The following is a 19103-nucleotide window of genomic DNA, read 5'->3' as shown; positions in this document are numbered from 1 at the left end:
GAAGCCTTTCTGTCTCAGAGACTTTGTGCACGCTGTTCCCTCTAACTAGACACTCTTCCCATAATTCCTCGTCTTGTTGACTTGTCTTCATTCTTTAGTGCTTGGCTCAAATGTGACTTCTGCATTGAGATCTGGGGTCCATGGGGAACAGTTATATCCCAGTGACACACCTTCAGAGCACCCTGCTTCAGAGCACCAAGAAGTCAGGTTAAACACCTTATTATGTCCGGTTCTGCCTTTAGATGTGGATGAAGGGGTCCCTGCTGAGCTATGGGTCCCCTTCCTCTGTACCTTCTCTGGCCCTCCTCACAGGATGAGGAATCTGTGGGGCCTCCTTAAGCCCAGGCCCTTCCCTTTAAACCATGCTCCTGCTATGTGGGACCCCGGAATCCCCTGCCCAAATGGCCCCAGGCCCATTTCCTCAAGGGTGGACCGAGGGTTGCAGGTTGCAGGGGGCATGGCAGTTTACACCCGTGGCCTGGAGTGTCCGTATGTGTGCCTCTGAACCTCTTCTTGGGGCAGGATGGTTCTGCGAGTGGGGAGCTCTTCTCATGTCACCATATTTGGGCACAGAATTTGGAAGAATCCAAAAAGTTTACATTCAAACCTGGCCTTCCAGGTCAGTATGAAAGTATATTTGTCAGAGTAGGAGAATAGAACATATTTTATTGAACAGTTGTTAGCTTGATGTATAGCTTTACAGTATTTCGATTTGAGGCCTCCGTTTGTCTTGCCCTAGCCCTGCTGGCATTAGGGGTGGACTTGTGGCAGCCTGACCCACCAGATCATAAGTTCCACCAGGGAGGCATGTGCAATACTCCTGCTCGAGAGCACACCCCCCAAAAGATGCCATCCAAGTAGCTGAAGTCAGTACACAGGTAAACCCCTCAGGGCTGCTGGCTTCCTGTGTGTGTAGGCAGAGGAGAGGTGGTGGCTTCAGCCTGAGGGGGCTGCTGGCTGGCCTCACCCCAGCCCAGCAACTTGGACAGACCAGGACTGGGTAGGCACATTGACATCTGAACAAACCTCTAGTGACCACACAGCTGAGCATGAGGGGACACCAAAAATGACAGGTTATTGCTGTCTCTGCTCTCAAAATAAACCCAGATGGTAAATGCTGAGCATGGGGCCTGGGTACTTCTGGAATGTCTCTGTGCCTCAGCTACCCTGAGATAACTTGGCTCCCTGTGTTCACAGGAAACCAAGGTGGCCAAAGCGCAAGGATCCAGACCCCACAAAAAGAGGAAGCTATTCAACAGCCTCCACACACAGCGAGGCCTCAGCCGCCCCAGGACCTCTCAGCTATACTCTTTACAACACGCACATCATCTCTGGCAGCCACCATATTGCGTGTGCAGTTTGGGGACTGATCTGGTATCAGCTCTGGCGGGGGGAGCACTGGGTGAGGGTTCTCTACAAGTGCCAGGACAGCACACATGGACATGGTTCTGGGACCCCCCGCCAACCCACACGGCGGTACTCCCTGAGTTTCTGCAAGGCCAGAACAGCAGCCAAAAGTAAGTGATGGCTTCTGTGGCTCTAGGCTCACTGAGCTGGAGGAGTGGCCACTCCTCACCTTCCAGGCACTTGGAAGATACCTGTCATTCCAGCAGCCAGCACAAGTAACTAAATACGAATGCTAGAGTCATAATCCCTGGGGTTCGGCACAAGGACCAGACACCTAGGAAAAGCCCCCGACCCCAGGGGAATCCCTGCTCCTCCACTTACTTACCATCTGAGGCCCTGCACGTGCCAGTCAGCTGCTCAGTGTCTATCTGCCTGGCTCTGAGCAAGCACCGAGCTTTGGCTGTTGAGGGGCAGCTGGTGGGGCTGACGGGGGACTCTGCTTTATGTTCTCAGATTGACGCAGACTGGTCAGGGAAGAATGGGTGCCGAGTTGGGGAGAAGAGTCAGAGGTGGGGACAGCAGAGGCGAAAGGCCATAAAGACCTCACTTTAAATAAGATTGGGTAAGGGTGGTAGGAACTGGGGCAGCAAAAGTTGGGGGCAGTTTAGCAAAGACTTACGTACGAGGGATGTTCTCAGGAGGGTTCGAGATGGAAAGAAGTATATGATGGGCCCAGAAGTTAGGAGCTGAGTCTGTGAGGACAAGAAGACACATACTTCTAAGACCTGGGACAGGACGGTGAGCACAGTTATCAAGAAAGCAGTGAGCTCCAAAGGGCATCTATTTTGGGGTGGGTCTTAAATGAGAGCGGGGTAGAGGTGGGGTGTTTACGATGAGCAGGCCACGGAGAGCTGAGCAGGGGGGTGTGGGAGACAGGGATAAGAAAGCTGATCCAAAAAAGGGCAAACCACAGCGGTGGGTCTCGAGGTTTGCGTGGAGCATTCGGATCGCCAAAGGGGCTGAGGGGTGAGGATGAGCTGAGTTAGAGGGAGGCGGAGGGATGTGGCCGAGATCGAGGTTGGAGCTTGGCTAGGGTGGGGTCAAAGGTCAGGCTGCATTTACGCGAGGCCGGTGGTGAGGGGGTGGGGGTAAGGGCTGGAGTCAGGTCATGGGTGGGAGATGATGTAGGGCCGGGCCAGCAGTGCCAGTGCGAGACGAAGGCCAGGCACGGAGTGGGACGTGCGGACAAGGGCTTGGGATGGGAAGGGTGAGGACTGAAGCAGGACCGTCTCAAGGCAAACGGGTTTGGGATCCCGGCGAAGGCTGCTGGCCCCCCGCCCGTTCGCGTCCCGGCCCCGCCTCCCCTCCTCGCCCCCGACTACAAACTCACCAGGGGCAGCGGGGAGCAGGGCAGGGTTGCTCCCGCCCGCGGCAGCCCCCAAAACTACTGTGGTATCCTGGCTAAAGACAACCGGGAGCCAGCGCGTCGGGTCGGAGTCCGACCCGCCCCCGGCCCGCGGAGCCAATCGCGGAGCCCAAAGGAGCCCTGGGGCGGGGCTAGCGCTCTCGGCTGCCGCAGGCTTCCCAGCGCCGGAGCAGGTGGGGACCCCGTAGGGTACGATCGTTACATCCGTTACATCCGTTACACCCGTTACCGGAGAGGCGTGGCCACTGGCATCGTACGGAAGGCGTCCTCACTGCTCGCTTCCCTTAGTGTCCACTAGATGCCGGTCCAAGGGGGTGTCGGGGGTGACTACAGGGCTGGCTGGGAAACAGGCCAGTTCGTGGAAGATCCACTGACCTCTGCCGCGGGTGGCGTGGGAGTGGGATGCGGGGGGGGGGGGGTCCTGCGCTCCATCAGCCTTTCTGGGAAGGTCGAGGTGCCTGTTTCCACTTACAAAATCAGCTGTTGGTGTGTGGCCCCCCACTGCGTAGGGGCTGCTGCCCCTTCAGAAATCCTCCAGGTGTGATAACCGCCCCTTCTCGGTTTTAGGCTGGATGAATGCTGAGTGCTTTCACTGCTGTCAATGGCAGAGCAGGAAGATTAGAAATAAAATCTTGGTGAAATATGAGGATCCCCGCTCTAACCTAGGCGACGAGTGGTCAGGGATTTAACGTTCGTGGTAAACAGAAGCTCCTACTGTTTGCCAGGTAGGAACCGTGGTTTGTCCTTACCAACCCTGTGGAAGTAGGTGCCATTGTTGCACCCTTAGCACAGATAAGAAAACAGGCTTGAGAGAAATTGAGTAACTTGGGGGCTCAAGGCCACACAACTAATAAATGGTTAGAAGCAGGATTCTCACCCAGCTCTTTCTGATTCTAGTTGGGGAGGTAGCATAATAGTTCAGTGACAGCAAGAGGGCTCTGGAGCCAGGAAGGCTTAGGTTTGAATCCCAGCTCTATCCCCAGCTGTTTTCTGAGTCTTCCCTAAACAGTGAGGGGTCCAGGGCAACCCAACAAGTAAGGGGCCAAGGCAACTGTCATAGTGTCAGTATTTTTCATAGGTCCCTTGAGATGGCCTTGAAGATGGAAACTTCTCAATTGAATTTTACTGATGTTCAGAAAAGAGAAGTCAAGTCACACCACCCATGGCCCATTAGCCTCAGGCAGAGGGGCCCGACTGTGTGACTGCAGGGAAATTCCAAAAGCTCTCTGAGCCTTAGTTCCTCATCTATAAGTTGGGGGAAGAATATCAGTTGATATGAGGATTTAATAAGGTAATAGCCTTAAGGGAGTTTTTGGTCTGTAGTAAGCACTGGAAAATGACTGGCTATTATTACAGTTCTGGCAGTTCTCACCTTCCCTATCCGGTAGGGTCTCTGCCTTTTAAGTGCTCTTCTGAGCACTGGAGTGACATTCTTTTTGTTTGAGCCCCAGATGTATACTTTGTTTGGCATCTGATCCTCAGTCCTCTTCCCTTTTCCCTCAGGGCCCTCTCTCCGGGTTCTGTTCTCCAGTGTGTTCTAGTAACCTCCTCAGCCTGTCACGCAGCTGCCATTCTGGAACCAAGACAGGGCACACATTTGTTCATGAGTTTAAGAGCTTGGGGACAAAAATGGCTCCCACGATGGAGGTAGGGTCAGTGATCCAAATATCCCAGCAGCCCCAAAGACCTGATCAGAGAGGTCAGAAGTGGATGGTGCTCGATGGACAGGAGGTCAAGTATGTTGGACATAACTGGTACTTGGCGAACCGGGGAGAGAACACCAGAATCAGTGGTTATTTGACTTAGTAACTGACACCCCTTGGGGATGATGTGTCCTCCAGTTCTGACTGTTCTGGGGAAACGAGGGAGAGAAGCCCCTCTTCTTCCTCCTTTGCCCACACTGCCTCTGGCAGGAGTATTGGCGACCACAGGGATTCTAACTTCAGCCCTGTTTCTCTTGCTAAGGACCTTATTATTTGTGTATAAATACTTAGCTACTTACATCTTAATTCCTTACCACGAGGCTAGAGTTGGTTATGCATTTATGTATTTTAATACAAGAAAAACAAGTATTTGACCAGCAATGCTGAGAAGCCAATATTACAAAACAAAATGTGCAGGTGGCCTGAGGCAGGACAGGTTTCACTCCGTGGTGTTGTCATGAGCTGTCTCACTTTCCTCACCTGGCTCATCAATAGTCTATTCACTAACCGGAGTCGGATTCTTTTCTACTGAGACTTCACCGAGCTCCCTGGGGTGATAAGAAAAACACCAAGTCTTTTACTATTGAGAGACACAATTAAACTATTCATTATTTCCTCATTTTAGATAAGAATTCTAAATTGTCCCCAGTCATTTACCCTTTATCCTTATCGATAGTCTCTTCCTCATCAGAAGAATCTTGGTCTCGTAGTTTCTGTGCCATGTTTTCCTTGCGTGTGGCATTGAGAGGTTTATACATATCCCGGAGCCAAAGTGGTCGCCTTCTCCAGAAAGAGCTCTCCTAGAAAACAGACAGGGAAATATCAATTCTGCATCTCCCTGCTTTCTCCTGCCACGGCACTTTATTCTCTCAAATTTACCTGACTCTCCTCTTCCGATGGGCATTTCTTACGCTGCAGAAACTGAAAGAAGCCCCTTGGAGGAAAACACACACCACAATTACTCATTCATGCCACTTTCCAGGTCTCTGCAACACACAGCTCTGGACTGATTAGGACCAAATGGGTACCTTGGCCCATAATCACAAGGAGCAAAATCACCACAACCTGGGTCCTTGAAGTAATTCCATGCGACCTGCACTTCCCAAAGTTCTGTGTGTCTGTCCACAATGACCCACAATGTCTCTGGGGAGACTTGTATGTGGCTTAGCATGGAGTACGGGCAGGATTTTCTGCCCACTCAGTTTCTTGGTCTTGGCCAAGAAGCTGCCCTCGTGCAGTGGAAAGAAATATACCACAGTCCTGGGCAGAAGCACTTAACTCTCCCCAGAAGCATTTTACTTCAGTCCCCTTTGGACTTAGTCTCACATGTGTCATTTGCTGGGGGTGGGGGAGAGGGTGCTTATATTTTCCTAGCTGCTTTATCCTATGAGTCAAATCACACCATAAATGCCTGCATCCAATGAGCCAACTTCTCCAGCTCACTGATTTCTTAGTGTATCTTAGAAACTAGTTATGTCTCTATGGTATGTGTGCACTGAGTTGTGACATAAAAGCTACCTCACAGCCCAAGCTCAGTATAATCAACACAGAAGTCCCCACCTGGAAAGGAAGCATTTCTTTCTGGCACTCACTAGCAGCGTGACCATGGGGCAAGAGCTTTTCCCTTTCTCCTTCTTCATTTCCTTATTATAAAAGGAAGAGATAAACTACTGTCTAAGATATCTCCCAGTTAGAATTCTATGAGGTTGGGATAAAGGGAATAGAGAGTGAAAACCAGTAAGATGAGAAGGACAGTTCTGTTGCTACTTGAGAGAAAGGACCCATTTTTCTCCCTTCCATCAGTCTTGAAAGAGATGAGCCCTCTGACCCCATGACCATGTGGCCTTCCCTACCCTTTATAGAGCCTCTAGATGGCCTCTGGCCTGGCCTCATGCCTCTCACCAGCAGCAACAGGTACCTAAACCTCTCCCTTTCCACCTTCTGTCCTTAAAGGGCTAGTACAGCACAGGCATCTGTGCCAGTCTCATTCTAGCCAGCTTTGGCTAAGGAGCGAATGTGGCTGAATCCAGGAAAGCATTAGGGTAAAGAAGTACTCTTCCTGACTTTGGTGGTTTCCTCACAGTAAAATGAGGAGATTGAAATAGACGAGTTCTAAGTTCTCCTCTGGTTTTAAAACTCTACTTTTAAAAATCGCCAGACTATTATTTACCTTGAGCTTCCTTCTTTACCTTCCTCTGATGTTCTTCTGTGAGAGTGAATCTGTTTTGGAAGAAAACATGATCGTGATTATCCATCACTATGGCCACCGTCTCTATTCATTCCTTTGGATTTTAAGTCTTATCTACCCAGGGAGGTGATAACGTTTGCTTTTCTTTTCTTGAGGACAGGCATTCCGTCCTGTTTACTAGTCCTTTGACTCGTCCACAGAACCTGACTTAGGATCTTGCGTGCAGCTGGCAATGCATGTTATTGACTGTATTAGCTAACACTCAACAGGTAATTCCTAATAACTCTTAGAAGTAGGAAAGAAAATAAAAGTATCTACCAGACACCTGACTGCAGTGTTGTTTTACAGTCAAGAATAAGAGTAGAATGCCTGTTATTATGCTCCTACTCATCATTGTAGAGGGTCCTAATCAATTTAATTAGAAAAGGAAGTACTGGAAAGGAAAAAACAAAACATATTTGTATATGAAATGATGGACAACCTAAAAAGCCCAAATGAATCAACTGAACTTTTATTGGAAACAATATGAGAATTGATGGCTGGATACGAAATCAAGAGATCAGCATGCAACCCTCAATAACTTTGCTACACATCACAAATAACTGACTGAAAAGTGCAAAGAAGAACCCATTTATAGTATCAATAAAAAAATGTGTAAACGGGGCCGGCCCGGTGGCGCAGGTGGTTAGAGCTCCATGCTCCTAACTCTGAAGGCTGCCGGTTCGATTCCTGCATAGGCCAGTGGGCTCTCAACCACAAGGTTGCCGGTTTGACTCCCACAAGGGATGGTGGGCTGTGCCCCCTGCAACTAGCAACGGCAACTGGACCTGGAGCTGAGCTGCGCCCTCCACAACTAAGACTGAAAGGACAACAACTTGACTTGGAAAAAAGTCCTGGAAGCACACACTGTTCCCCAATAAAGTCCTTTAAAAAAAAAAAGAAAAGAAAAAAAAGAAAATATTTGCAAAAAAAAAAAATGTGTAAAGTACCTAGGAATAAATTTTACAAAAACTGTGTAAGACCTAGGTGATGAACACATTAAAACTACTGAAGGACAAGAAGAAGAAATGAACACATGACATGCGATACCATGTTCTTAGAATGTTGCAGAGATTTCAATTCTCCTCAAATTCAATGCAATCCTACTGAAATCCCAAGATGGTTTTTTAACAAACAGCAGTAAGATGACATTTGGTAGAGAGAAAATATGCAAGAATAGCTATGCAATGTGTGAAAAACAAGATCAAAGAGCAGGAGCTTACCTTACCCGATATCCAAATACGCTATAGAGCAACGGGAATGACACAGTGTGATGTTAGTACTGGTCCAGGTACAGGAAAAGATAACCGGATCAACAGAATCGAGTCCAGATAAAGACAGTATTTTACATCAGTAAAGAAAGAACGAGCCATTTAATGAAAGATTTTAAAACAATTGGGTCTTCGTGGAGTGAAACAAAGTTGGCTACATGAGCCATACTAAAAAACAAATACAACAAATTCTACATGGATTAAAAAATATAAACAAAACAAATGTTATAGAAGTTCCAGAAGACAATATCAGAGACTATTTTCATGCTACGAAGGGGCAAAGGCCTTACTAACAAAGCCCACACCACATAAGCCACGAGGAGAGGACAGACTGTAAACAAACACATATCCACTCTTCACAGCCCGTGCCCTCTTCGGCCCTGATTGTTTTCCTCCTGTGGATTTACAAAACTCGGTTTAATATGAAATATATTAATCCTTTCGGTGGGTTTCACTGAATTTCAATGTTTCAAATATTGCCCAGTGTTTTTGTCTGTACGGAGACAGAGCAGTGGAGTAAGCAGCACGGGCTTTGCATTCACACAAAACTGGGTTCTGCTTTGCGTCTTGCTCCTGGGGCCTTAAGTTGATGTCCTTCATCTATGAAAGAGGGTGGTATATCGTCCCCACAGGATCATGGGCATCGAATCAGACAGTATACAGAAAACTTCATCCTATGCTTGGCCTAAGTGGTGCCACGTTTGCTGATGGGGTCACAGACACGGGGGGAAAACTTTCACAGGCTCTGCCTGTGGGATCGGGTGCAGGAAGCTATTACCACAAGATTATAAAAATGCTGCTGCTATTTTCTTCTAATACTTTTATGGGTTCTTTTTGTTTACACTCACATAAATATGTTTGCTTAAAGTGAGAAATAGAGATCGGCTGTTATTTTTCCTCAAATACTTGGCAGCTGTTCTATTACCACGTATTCATTTTCCTCCACTGATGAGATTATTAAAAGGTGACATCTCAGAAGTCTTAGCAACACATGGGTCTGTCTATTGCCGGGCTCTGTGCTACTTCAAATACATATTAGGTTGCATGACTCCTCAGAATGGAATTGACAGACACACTCATCTCTCTCCCACTGAAACCATTACTGTCCACTAGAGGAAAACACTGCAGGTCCCTGTCCTCCAAAGGCTTGTCATGTAAGTGACAAGGGAAAATAATGAAACCATATAAATAATACAAATGCAAGGTTAAACTACGTAGAAATTATAAGCAGTATAGGAGTTAATAGAAATTGCAAAAAACCAAAAGCCATGTGCAACCTGGAGATGGAGAGCGTGTGGTCTGGTCAATGGCCAATGACTCTCTTCCCAGCGGCCTGCACAAGCTGACGCCATGGGAGTCCCCGATCTGCTAGGTTGAGAAATCAGACTGTCCTCACCGAGAGAGGACTCCCTTCTTCCTACTGGGGCAGTGTCACCTCAAGTGTCACCTTAACAGTAACACGGGAGTGATCAAAACTCAGAATGCCAGATTGTGACTTGACAATGACAAGTTCATTGTTCCACAGACAGCATCTGTCTACACGACCAGGGAGTTACATTGTGTACAGGTGGGCCACCGTGGCACACTAAAGCACAGTCGGAAGGCTGCTGGGTGAGAATAGAATTAGAACAATAGGAATCCGATGAATCCAGCATTCAATGGAAAGGACTGAGGCGGCCAGATCCATCCATCTACCCGACAGGCACAGCCTGGCTAGTGGGGCTGACCCTCCACGTCTGCTGCCTGAGGTGCCATCTCCACTCCAGGGCAGTGCTAGGATGAGCACCGCCCATGTTGGTCTCTTCTTCACCTTTTCTGTGCTCTCACCACTGACCAAGCCTCCTGCGGAGATACACGCTGCTCTTTAGCAGTTAATACCTCCAGTCAGGAGGTCCTCACGTCTGATAGACCAGGAAGTCATCTGGCCCTTACACACCTCTGCTCTGCTCCATGATGTGTGTTGACCTTGGTGTTTCTCTCTTGGGGAACCGCCTTCTCAAAAACTGTTTACCATATTTCTAAGTTCTCGGGCGGGAAATGCCTCATTATTTCCCCTACAAACTGGTGACAGACCTCACAGGACTAGGATCTGGAGGCTTGTAGTATTTAGAGAAGGCTGATGAGGAAAGATGAATTGCCTTGATTTTTGAGAGATTCATAGGACGTCCACAGGCAGAGCAAAATAAGGGGATTCGAGACGGGTCAAGGCACAGACAAAAGGAGGAATGGCTAGGTTATGGGGAGGGGCTGCGCTGGCTGGAGTGCAGGGCTGCCGGAACAGCGTAAAAGGGAACTACGGGAAATGGGGTGGGTTGTAGGGTACAGTCAAGACTGTCAGCTTATTAATTCACTCTTTTCAATGTTAGCACCTGCCTGTTGGGAAAAGAAACCATTATGTAATTGAAGCTCCAAGACCCGGCGACTATAAAGACGACATGCTTTAGAGCAGCCTGGTGCAGATTTAGGCTGCAGTGTGGACTGAACCTATTTATACAATGCCTTACACATTGGAGTCGAAACCTGCTAAGTAAACCTCATGCATCGACAAGATCACACTTTTTATCTTTTAGCCATGTCCTTTCTCCCAGGGTGACATGGCTCCATGAGGATGGAGATTATACATCTCTCCTGATTTCAGCCAAGGAAACATATCAGTGGTAGAAAGAGAGGGATTGGTGAGTACATCAAATTGACATCATTTTGAATTGAAATTTTGCTCACATGTCAACTCTGGCTTACTAAATTTAACTTCTCAAAATAGCCTCATGTCTTCTTATTGTGGTTTCAATTCCACAGACATCTCTGGGAGTGGGGTTCCTTTAAAAATTCCCGGGATATAATTTGCAATAGAAAAACAGAGCACATCTCACTCCTCATGACTGGATAGGAATATGAAGCAGTAGCAGGTGGAAAACTGGCTTTGATTTTCAGTTTGGGGTTCTGAATGTATTATAAAGACAGAATATATTTTGGAAACCTGAAATTACTGTTGCTTACCTCAATGAGACAGAAAATTATAATCAAAATCATCACTACTACAGTCACAGATATTGCCAAGATCAGTTTGTTGTGATAGCCATATCCTGGAACTTCTTTTGTGCGCTAAAAAAGTAGAGAACGATTTTGTTAAAACAAAGAGATGGAAAGGATGCAAACTAACCATTCTCAAGCCTATTCTAAAGACCAGCTATCTTATACGTTCTCAAAGAAGATACCCAATCTAATGGGTTACGTAATCTTAACATTAGCCTTTTCTTCTACAATTTTTTTATCTTTTGTGTTAGGTCCTCTTCTCATCTACTCTAGAAACAGTGGTACCATTCTCTAAAGGAGCAAAGTGGGAGATCGCTGTCTTAGCCAAAGTTACGTGGCCAAGAAAAGCTACAGACTAGGCGCTCCTGGCTTTTGTGCTTGGGCACATTTGTGGCGTGTCCTAAAAGTCCAGGTTCCCTGTTTCGGGAGCTGTCCTCACCTCTCGTGGCTCCTGCCCTTTCTGTTCACTCTGGGCTTCTGTGCTCTCGCTGATGTAGTTCTCATTTTTCCATCGATCCGTATCCCACTCTGCCTTGGACACCTTTACTTCCTGCTGTTCACTGAGAAGCTTCATCAGGAGGCCTGTTCTGGAGATGAGCCTGGCACAGGGCAGCTGCACGCTGACCTCAGAGCAGTCCATTTTCAAAGTCCGGATAACGTGAGCAATGAGCTTTCTCACATCATTGTTGGGGATGAGGGACTGTAGCTGCTGGTTCAGTTGATTTTCAAATTGGTCACCCGGGGATGAGAACGATGGGGAAGTGAAGCCTGTGGAGTTGGAGAGTAAGTCAGTGACCTCGTAGGGGTATTCCCCTTGTGTTTCATGGGTTTGGTTAACTGTTGGCAGAAAGTTGTCTGCAGTAACAGCGGAAACTGCTGTGAAAACATCTTCCCGGGCAGGGATTTCAGGGGTAGTTCTTTCTGGCACAGTAGCCTTTCGTGTAGAAATACTTTCTTGAAAAGGAATCCGTGCAGTACTTTTTTCTTCAGAAGTTTCCAAAAGAGAAAATGATTCTGGAAGACGATTTTCCTTAGATGTCAATTCTCCTGAAGATGAAAAAGCGTCTCGTGCAGGGGAATTTATGAGGCTCCTCACTGCCGATATCGGAGGTCTCTTTGCAAGCATCAGGCTCTTGAGAGAATCTTCCTTTCCGAACTCCCGACTCATTTTAGCCTTGGCTTTTTTGTGCATTACATGAGAACGACTTTTATGAAAGAGGTGTTCCTTTCTGGAATGTGAGATTGGCTTAGAAACCTTCATATTCCTAACTAGAGCATTTGCCTCATCTAAAATAAAAGTAGTATCGCTTAAGTCTTTTGATTTTTTAATCTCAGATAGAGATTTTGGAGCAGGGGAGGCCAAAGGCCTGCCCTTCAAGTATTGTTTTGGGGTAGAAGAAACTGCTGCCTCATGTTCCTTTATGAAGGAAGGCTCTGTATTGAAGGAGTTTCCCACTAATTTCCTTGGCCTGTGTACCATGTACAGCTGTCCCAGCTCCCTTGGCGGTGGCCCTCTGAGTCTCCTAACTCTGACAGTGTTCTCCACAATAGGCGTGGCATTGTGTTTCCTGTGGATGCTCTGATGGGCCACTTCTTTGAAGTGCCTTTTCCGGATGCCCTTAGGGCCCTTGAGGACCCTGTGCACTCTCAGCAGCCTTTTGACAGGCTGAATCTTTGCTAGGCTGTAGCCCTGTGGCTGGTCAGTTTGCAATTCCTTCTGAAAGATTTGGCGTTTCAGTTTAGGACCTGAAAGGTTGGAATGTATAAGCATGACAGTTTTTTCTTTCTTTATAACCTCATCAATTTTTTCTTGAATTTCTGCATCTAACAAATTTTTCAGAGAATTGAGTTTCCTCAATTTATTTTTGTAAGTTGCATCGTTGGATTCAGGCTTAAGGGAAGAGTTCCTTGCATTGTTTGTCAAATGGCTCAGGGGCCTATCTCCATCTTGTATATTTGAAAAAAGGAGTTTAATGAGTGGTAATAATGTTGATTCTACATCTTTTAGATTTCCCTCCAAGATATAAGGCAATATATAATTTAGTGCACTAATAGCATCAGTTTCATCACTGAAGTCTAGTTGGTCGTTCCTGAAGGCTGACAAATTGACGCCATCTTCATCTGAGGATGGCTTCTCTGGCTCAATAGTCAGCTCAGTGCTTGTTTTCTTCTTCCGGGCTTGTAATGCCTTCATGAAAGATCCTTTTGTATTTCCTATAGATACTTCATCTGTCAAAAAAGAAGAGACAGCTTTTATATAGTGAAAGACTGATAGGACAGCTTTTTGCCCACCCACAGCCAAATAAATTAGGAATCAGCAAACATTTGAGTGCCATTTAGAGAGGAAAATATAAACCCAAACTTAAACCCATAATTGGCAACACAACAAAAGGAGGAATAGGTATCTTTTGAAAAAGTGGCTATCTACTCAGAACATTCCATAGCGTGAAATACAGTAACTGTACTTAGAATGATTCTGTTGGTCCCCAAGGGCCAATGGCCAGGTACTCAAGAAAAGACAAGGCTAGAAGACCCCACTCAGTGAGACGCTCTGCAGATGTACCGTGACTCCTCACATTCACATACCCCAGCCTGTCCTGCCTCACATGCAGAGGGAGCATGAGGCCTCCGTTCTTCTCCTCTTCTGTGTGGTCGTGTTCTTGTCACCATCACACGTGACCATGACCACACCCACTGCTAACACTTCCCCATCTGGACATGCGCTTCTGCACTTACCCCGGGTTCCTTTGCTCGGACCCTGCTCCCACATACCTCTACCCCCATAAACAGAAGGTTGAATACAGAAAAAACACTATGTCTGCCCTCGCTCTTTGCTTAAATCTGGGTGAGGCCTCTAGGACGTAGGTTATGAGATTTGCCAGGTTGTATGCCAATGTGGAATGTTTAATAAATCTATGGATTAATACTTGAGGTCCTAAAATGCAGAAGGGAAAAAAGCAACTTTTGTTGGGTGCCAACTTTTAATTCATTTCATTTCTTATATTTTCAGTTTTACTTGGGGAACCATCCAAAGCTGCTGACTGTGAGAAGGTCAAGTGTATCATTGCACAATTGGTTTCGGTTCCAGAAGAATTAAAAGTATTGCTGGTGCTGGTGAGGGTCAGAGGAGGAAGTAAGGGTGGTGAGGGTCAGAGGAGAAAGGAGGAGCATGGCTTTGCAGAGAGCCCAAATCTGGAAGCAGGAGCCCGGGCACTACTAGACTATAGCACTTAACACTTCTGATCCTGTTTTACTCACCTGTGAAGGAGATTAAAATGCCTGTCCTGCCCACCTCTAGGGGAGAAGGGAGGAATGTAATTGGCAAAAAATTATTTTGAAAAATAAGTTGCACTCTGTTTATGTCAGTAGCAAAGTGTTATTATTTATGATGTCCCCCAGATCACGGGCAGAGACTGGTATTCAAGCTATCTGAGCATGAAAGCACATTTGGAACTTATCAAGTAGGTGCCAATAAACCTAATACATAGAAAAATACTTAAAAGCACCCCCAAGTGTTTTGTGGATAGAAAATTTTGAGCTTCAGAGTAAGTTGAGGGCTTGGCCATCTAAGAATACAAGAGCCCTCTCATCCATTAGAAGGGCTGACTGGCAGCTGCTGGTGATGGAAGCAGAAACTCTTCCATCCAAATAAAGGATGGAAGAGGTCCAAATAAAACAGCATCGCTTGTACTCTTTTATAAAATTGCAAAAACTAACAAAGTGTATCTATACCTGTCCATAAGGCAAAGGGCACTTGATACCTAATGCATATAAAAAACACTTTATAATCTGTGAGACGCTCTATGAATTAATTCTCATTTGGAGGCAAAGCAGTAAGCAGAGAGCAGGACACACAATATATGGCCATTAGTAATAATTCCCTTCCCCTTTCCATTCCTTTCTGCTGTACCTTAATCTGACTGTTAACAAGGGACACATTCTTAGACATTTACAGAGTTGAACTCTGCATGAATGAATATAAAAGTTGCAGTTACATTATTAGTTTAAAAATTTATCAATTAAAGATAGAAAATTAAAATATAAGTAAAATACATTTGATCCCTTTTACCCTCATCTACCACCACCACTCTTTACCCTTGGAAACCACCAAACTAATGTCTGTGTCTATGAGTTTTTGTTTATTTGTTTTATTCCTTGTTGTTTTCAATATATAATGATGGAAGGAGAACTGACTCTGGGTGGTGAACACACAATGTGACACATAGATGATGTGTTACAGAATTGTGCACCTGAAACCTATGTAACTTTGCTAACCATTGTCACCCCAATAAACTTTAATAAAGAAAAAAAGACCTGTGTGGGGGGGATACGTAAGTAAAATAAAAATTAAAAAATTCTAATCAGGCAATTCAGACTCACCACAACGTGTGTTGTCCGTCAGACATTCAGTGTCACAATGCAGTTTCACTGTCTTACAGACGACCTCAATATCACTTTTAAATTGGCAGAGACAGCAGGTCATACGACTGGGTAAGATCCTATAAATAGAAACATAGAGAATTAAATTAGTGGCAAAAGAGATACTTGGGTAGGTAGAAGCGTAGGTCAAGGCTACCACAGGGCTGTGCAGAAAGGAGCTCTTGGGGCATATGGCCTGGACAGTTGCGTAGGGACCAGCTGGCCATTTGCTGCTCTTGAAAATTGTAACTAAATAGACAGGACAGAGGTATTCAACAGAAGGATGGCAGTGGGTATGGTATACCTACAATAAAGATGATAGGGATTAGAATTGGGTAACACTGATCTGTAGTTTAATTTAGAAGTGTCTCCTCCCATTCCAAAAGTCTCACTTTGGGTTGAGAGTACACAGGAAGAGGGAAGACTTCTAAGAAGCTTCTGATAACAGAGCTTCAAAATATGAAGGAAAAGTGAGAATGACAAGGAGAAACAAATCTACAGTAACAGGTGGATATTTCAATATCCCTCTTTCAATAATTGATAGAACAAGTAGATAGAAAATCAGTAAGGATATAGGAGACTTGAACAACACTATCAACCTACTTGATGTACTTGACATTTATAGAACACTCCACCCAAAATCAGCAAAATGTACATTGTTTTTTCAAGTGGACACATTTTCCAAAATAGACCATATTCTGGCCTATTACAAAAATTTATTAGCTATAAAATCAGTCTGAATAAATTTAAATTATATTAGTCATTCAATATATGTTCTCTGACCACAGTGGAATAAAATTAGAATGAACAGATCTGAAAAATATCCAAATATTTGGAAACTAGGAAACATGCAACCCTATGGGTCAAAGAAGAACTCAAAGGGACATTAGAAACTATTTTCGAAAACACAAAATGTTAACATGTGTGATGTTGCTAATGCAGTACTCAGGTTCTTCAGCTTCTACTGTGTTTCCCTGAAAATAAGACCTAACTGGAAAATAAGCCCTAGCATGATATTTCAGGATGACATCCCCTGAACATAAGCCCTAATGCATCGTTTGGAGCAAAAATTAATATAAGACCTGGTCTTATTTTCGGGGAAACACGGTACCTTAAGGAACTAGAAAAATAATAGCAAATTAATCATAGAGTAAGGAGAAGAAAGGACAAAATAAAGATTAAAGCAGAAATAAATAACATATAACAGAAAAACAGAGAGGTAGTGAAATGACAAAATGGTTCTTAGAGAAGATCAAAACTAGCCAGCTTGATCAAAAAGGGACACAAATTATCAAAATTAGTAATGAACGGGATGACAACACTATAGAGTCTACAGATAATAAAAGGACGATAAGGGAATATTATAAAATAATTTGTGCCAGGGGCCGGCCTGGTGCCTCAGGCGGTTGGAGCTCCATGCTCCTAACTCCGAAGGCTGCCGGTTCAATTCCCACATGGGCCAGTGGGCTCTCAACCACAAGGTTGCCAGTTCGATTCCTCGAGTCCCGCAAGTGATGGTGGGCAGCGCTCCCTGCAACTAAGATTGAACATGGCACCTTGAGCTGAGCTGCCGCTGAGCTCCCGGATGGCTCAGTTTGTTGGAGCACGTCCTCTCAACCACATGGTTGCCTGCCTGTTCAACTCCTGCAAGGGATGGTGGGCTGCGCCCCCTGCAACTAGCAATGGCAACTATACCTGGAGCTGAGCTGCGCCCTCCACAACTAAGACTGAAAGGACAACAACTTGACTTGGAAAAAAGTTCTGGAAGTACACACTGTTCCCAATAAAATCCTGTTTCCCTTCCCTAATAAAATATTTAAAACATTATAATAATTTGTGCCAAGAGCTTCAAGATGAAATGGACAAATTTCTTGAAAGACAGAAACTACTAATGTTTACTCAAGAATAAATATGTACCTTAAATAGCACTATTAAAGAAATTGAATGTGTAGTTTAAAAACCTTCCCACAAAGAAAGCTTCAAGCCCACATGTTTTCACTGATGAATTCTGCCAAATATTTAAGGAAGAAACAATGGCAATTCTACACAAACTCTATCAAAAAATTGAAGAGAAGGAAATACTTCCCAACCCACTTGTAAGGCCAACTTTCCCCTTATCAAAACTAGACAAAGATATAACAGGAAAAGAAAACTACAGACCAAAATCTCTTGTGAAAACAGATGCAAAAATTCTAAACAAAATTTTAGCATATAAAAATCCAACAATATGTCAAAAGATGATACATCATGACAAAGTGGGGTTTATCTCAGGAATACAAGGTTACTTTAATATTAGAAGGTCAATTTAATAAGTTAATAAAGTTAATAAACTAAAATGGAAAAATCACACAATCATCTCCATAGATGCAGAATCTGACAAAAATCTAACATCCATTCATGATTTTAAACAACAACCCCTCAGCAAACTAGGAATGGAAGGAGACTTCCTCAACTTGATAAATGACTTCTACAAAAATCCTAATATCATATTTAATCATGAAGACAAAGTCCTTTCTCTCTAAGATCAGGACAAAGACAAGAATGTCAGATCTCATCACTTCTATTCAACATTGCTCTGAAGAGTCTAGCCAGTGCAATAGTGTGAGAAAAAGAAACAAACAGTATTCAGCATGAAAAGCAGGAAGTAAAGCTATCTTTATGTACAGATAACATGATTATGTAGAAAACCTGATGGAATGTGCAAAAAGGCTACTAGAATAAATGAGTATTAAGTTTGCAAGATACAAGATCAATATGCAAAAAATTAATTTATCTCTAATGCCTTGCAGTGAGCAATCAGAAACTGAAATTTAAAAAATACTCTCTATAGTAGCAGCAAAAGTAGAAAACACTTAGGGATAAGTCTGACAAAAGATATAAAAGATTTGCACACTGCACACTACGAAACTATTGCTGGGAGAAATGAAGGAAGACATAAATAAATGGTGAGACATAATGTATTCATGGATCAGGATTCAATTTTGTTAAGATATCAGTTCTCCCCAGATTGACTTATAAATCAAAATCCCAGCAGGCTTTTCTGTGGAAATTGACCAGCTAATTCTAAAATGTATATGGAAATGTGAAGTTCCTAGAATAACCAAAACAAGTTTGAAAAACTAAGCACAAAGTTAGAGGACTAACACTACCTGAGTCATGACTTGTGAAGCTACACTCTCGAGGCATCGTGATACTGGTGTAAATAAATAAAGATAGACAAATAAATCAAAGGAGCAGAACAGAGAGCCCAGAAGTAGAGATACAAATGTCTGACAATTAAGTTTGCAAAGTCGTTGCAATGAGGTTGCTAACCTTTTTTGATATCAGAGGGATTATTAATTATGAATTTGTACCAATTGGACAGTTAACCAAGTTTACTATTTGGAAGTGCTGAAAAGGCTGCATAAAAAAGTTAGACGACCTGAACTTTTCACCAACAATTCATGGCTCTTGCATCACGACAATGCACCAGTTCACACTGGACTGTCTGTGAGGGAGTTTTTAGCCAGTAAACCAATAACTGTATGGGAACACCCTCCCTACTCACCTGATCTGGCCCCCAGTGACTTCTTTCTTTACCCAAAGATAAAGGAAAGATTGAAAGGAAGACATTTTGATGACATTCAGGACATCAAGGGTAATACTATGACATTTCTGATGGCCATTCCAGAAAGAGT

General features: G+C 44.5%; 1 protein-coding gene across 1 annotated transcript in view; it reads right to left on the bottom strand.

Annotated features, from left to right (window-relative positions):
* Nucleotides 1-4805: 4805 nt before the first annotated feature.
* LOC308488372 (leucine-rich repeat-containing protein 37A-like) overlaps nucleotides 4806-19103 on the bottom strand; it is a gene marked incomplete at its 5' end in the record, with an annotated part of 34258 nt that continues 19960 nt past the window's right edge. The window contains 7 exons of the mRNA XM_081028035.1: nucleotides 4806-5024; nucleotides 5134-5276; nucleotides 5356-5410; nucleotides 6647-6696; nucleotides 10972-11076; nucleotides 11447-13236; nucleotides 15388-15506. Coding sequence (XP_080884161.1) covers nucleotides 4973-5024; nucleotides 5134-5276; nucleotides 5356-5410; nucleotides 6647-6696; nucleotides 10972-11076; nucleotides 11447-13236; nucleotides 15388-15506 — 2314 coding nt within the window. The 3' untranslated portion in view covers nucleotides 4806-4972. The remainder of the gene's footprint in view (nucleotides 5025-5133; nucleotides 5277-5355; nucleotides 5411-6646; nucleotides 6697-10971; nucleotides 11077-11446; nucleotides 13237-15387; nucleotides 15507-19103) is intronic.

This window comes from Rhinolophus hipposideros (assembly GCF_964194185.1).
Source record: "Rhinolophus hipposideros genome assembly, chromosome: 20".
Taxonomy (NCBI): Eukaryota; Metazoa; Chordata; class Mammalia; order Chiroptera; family Rhinolophidae; genus Rhinolophus; species Rhinolophus hipposideros.
The sequence above is the reverse complement of the archived record's forward strand: the minus strand, read 5'-3'. Positions and strand labels throughout refer to the sequence as shown.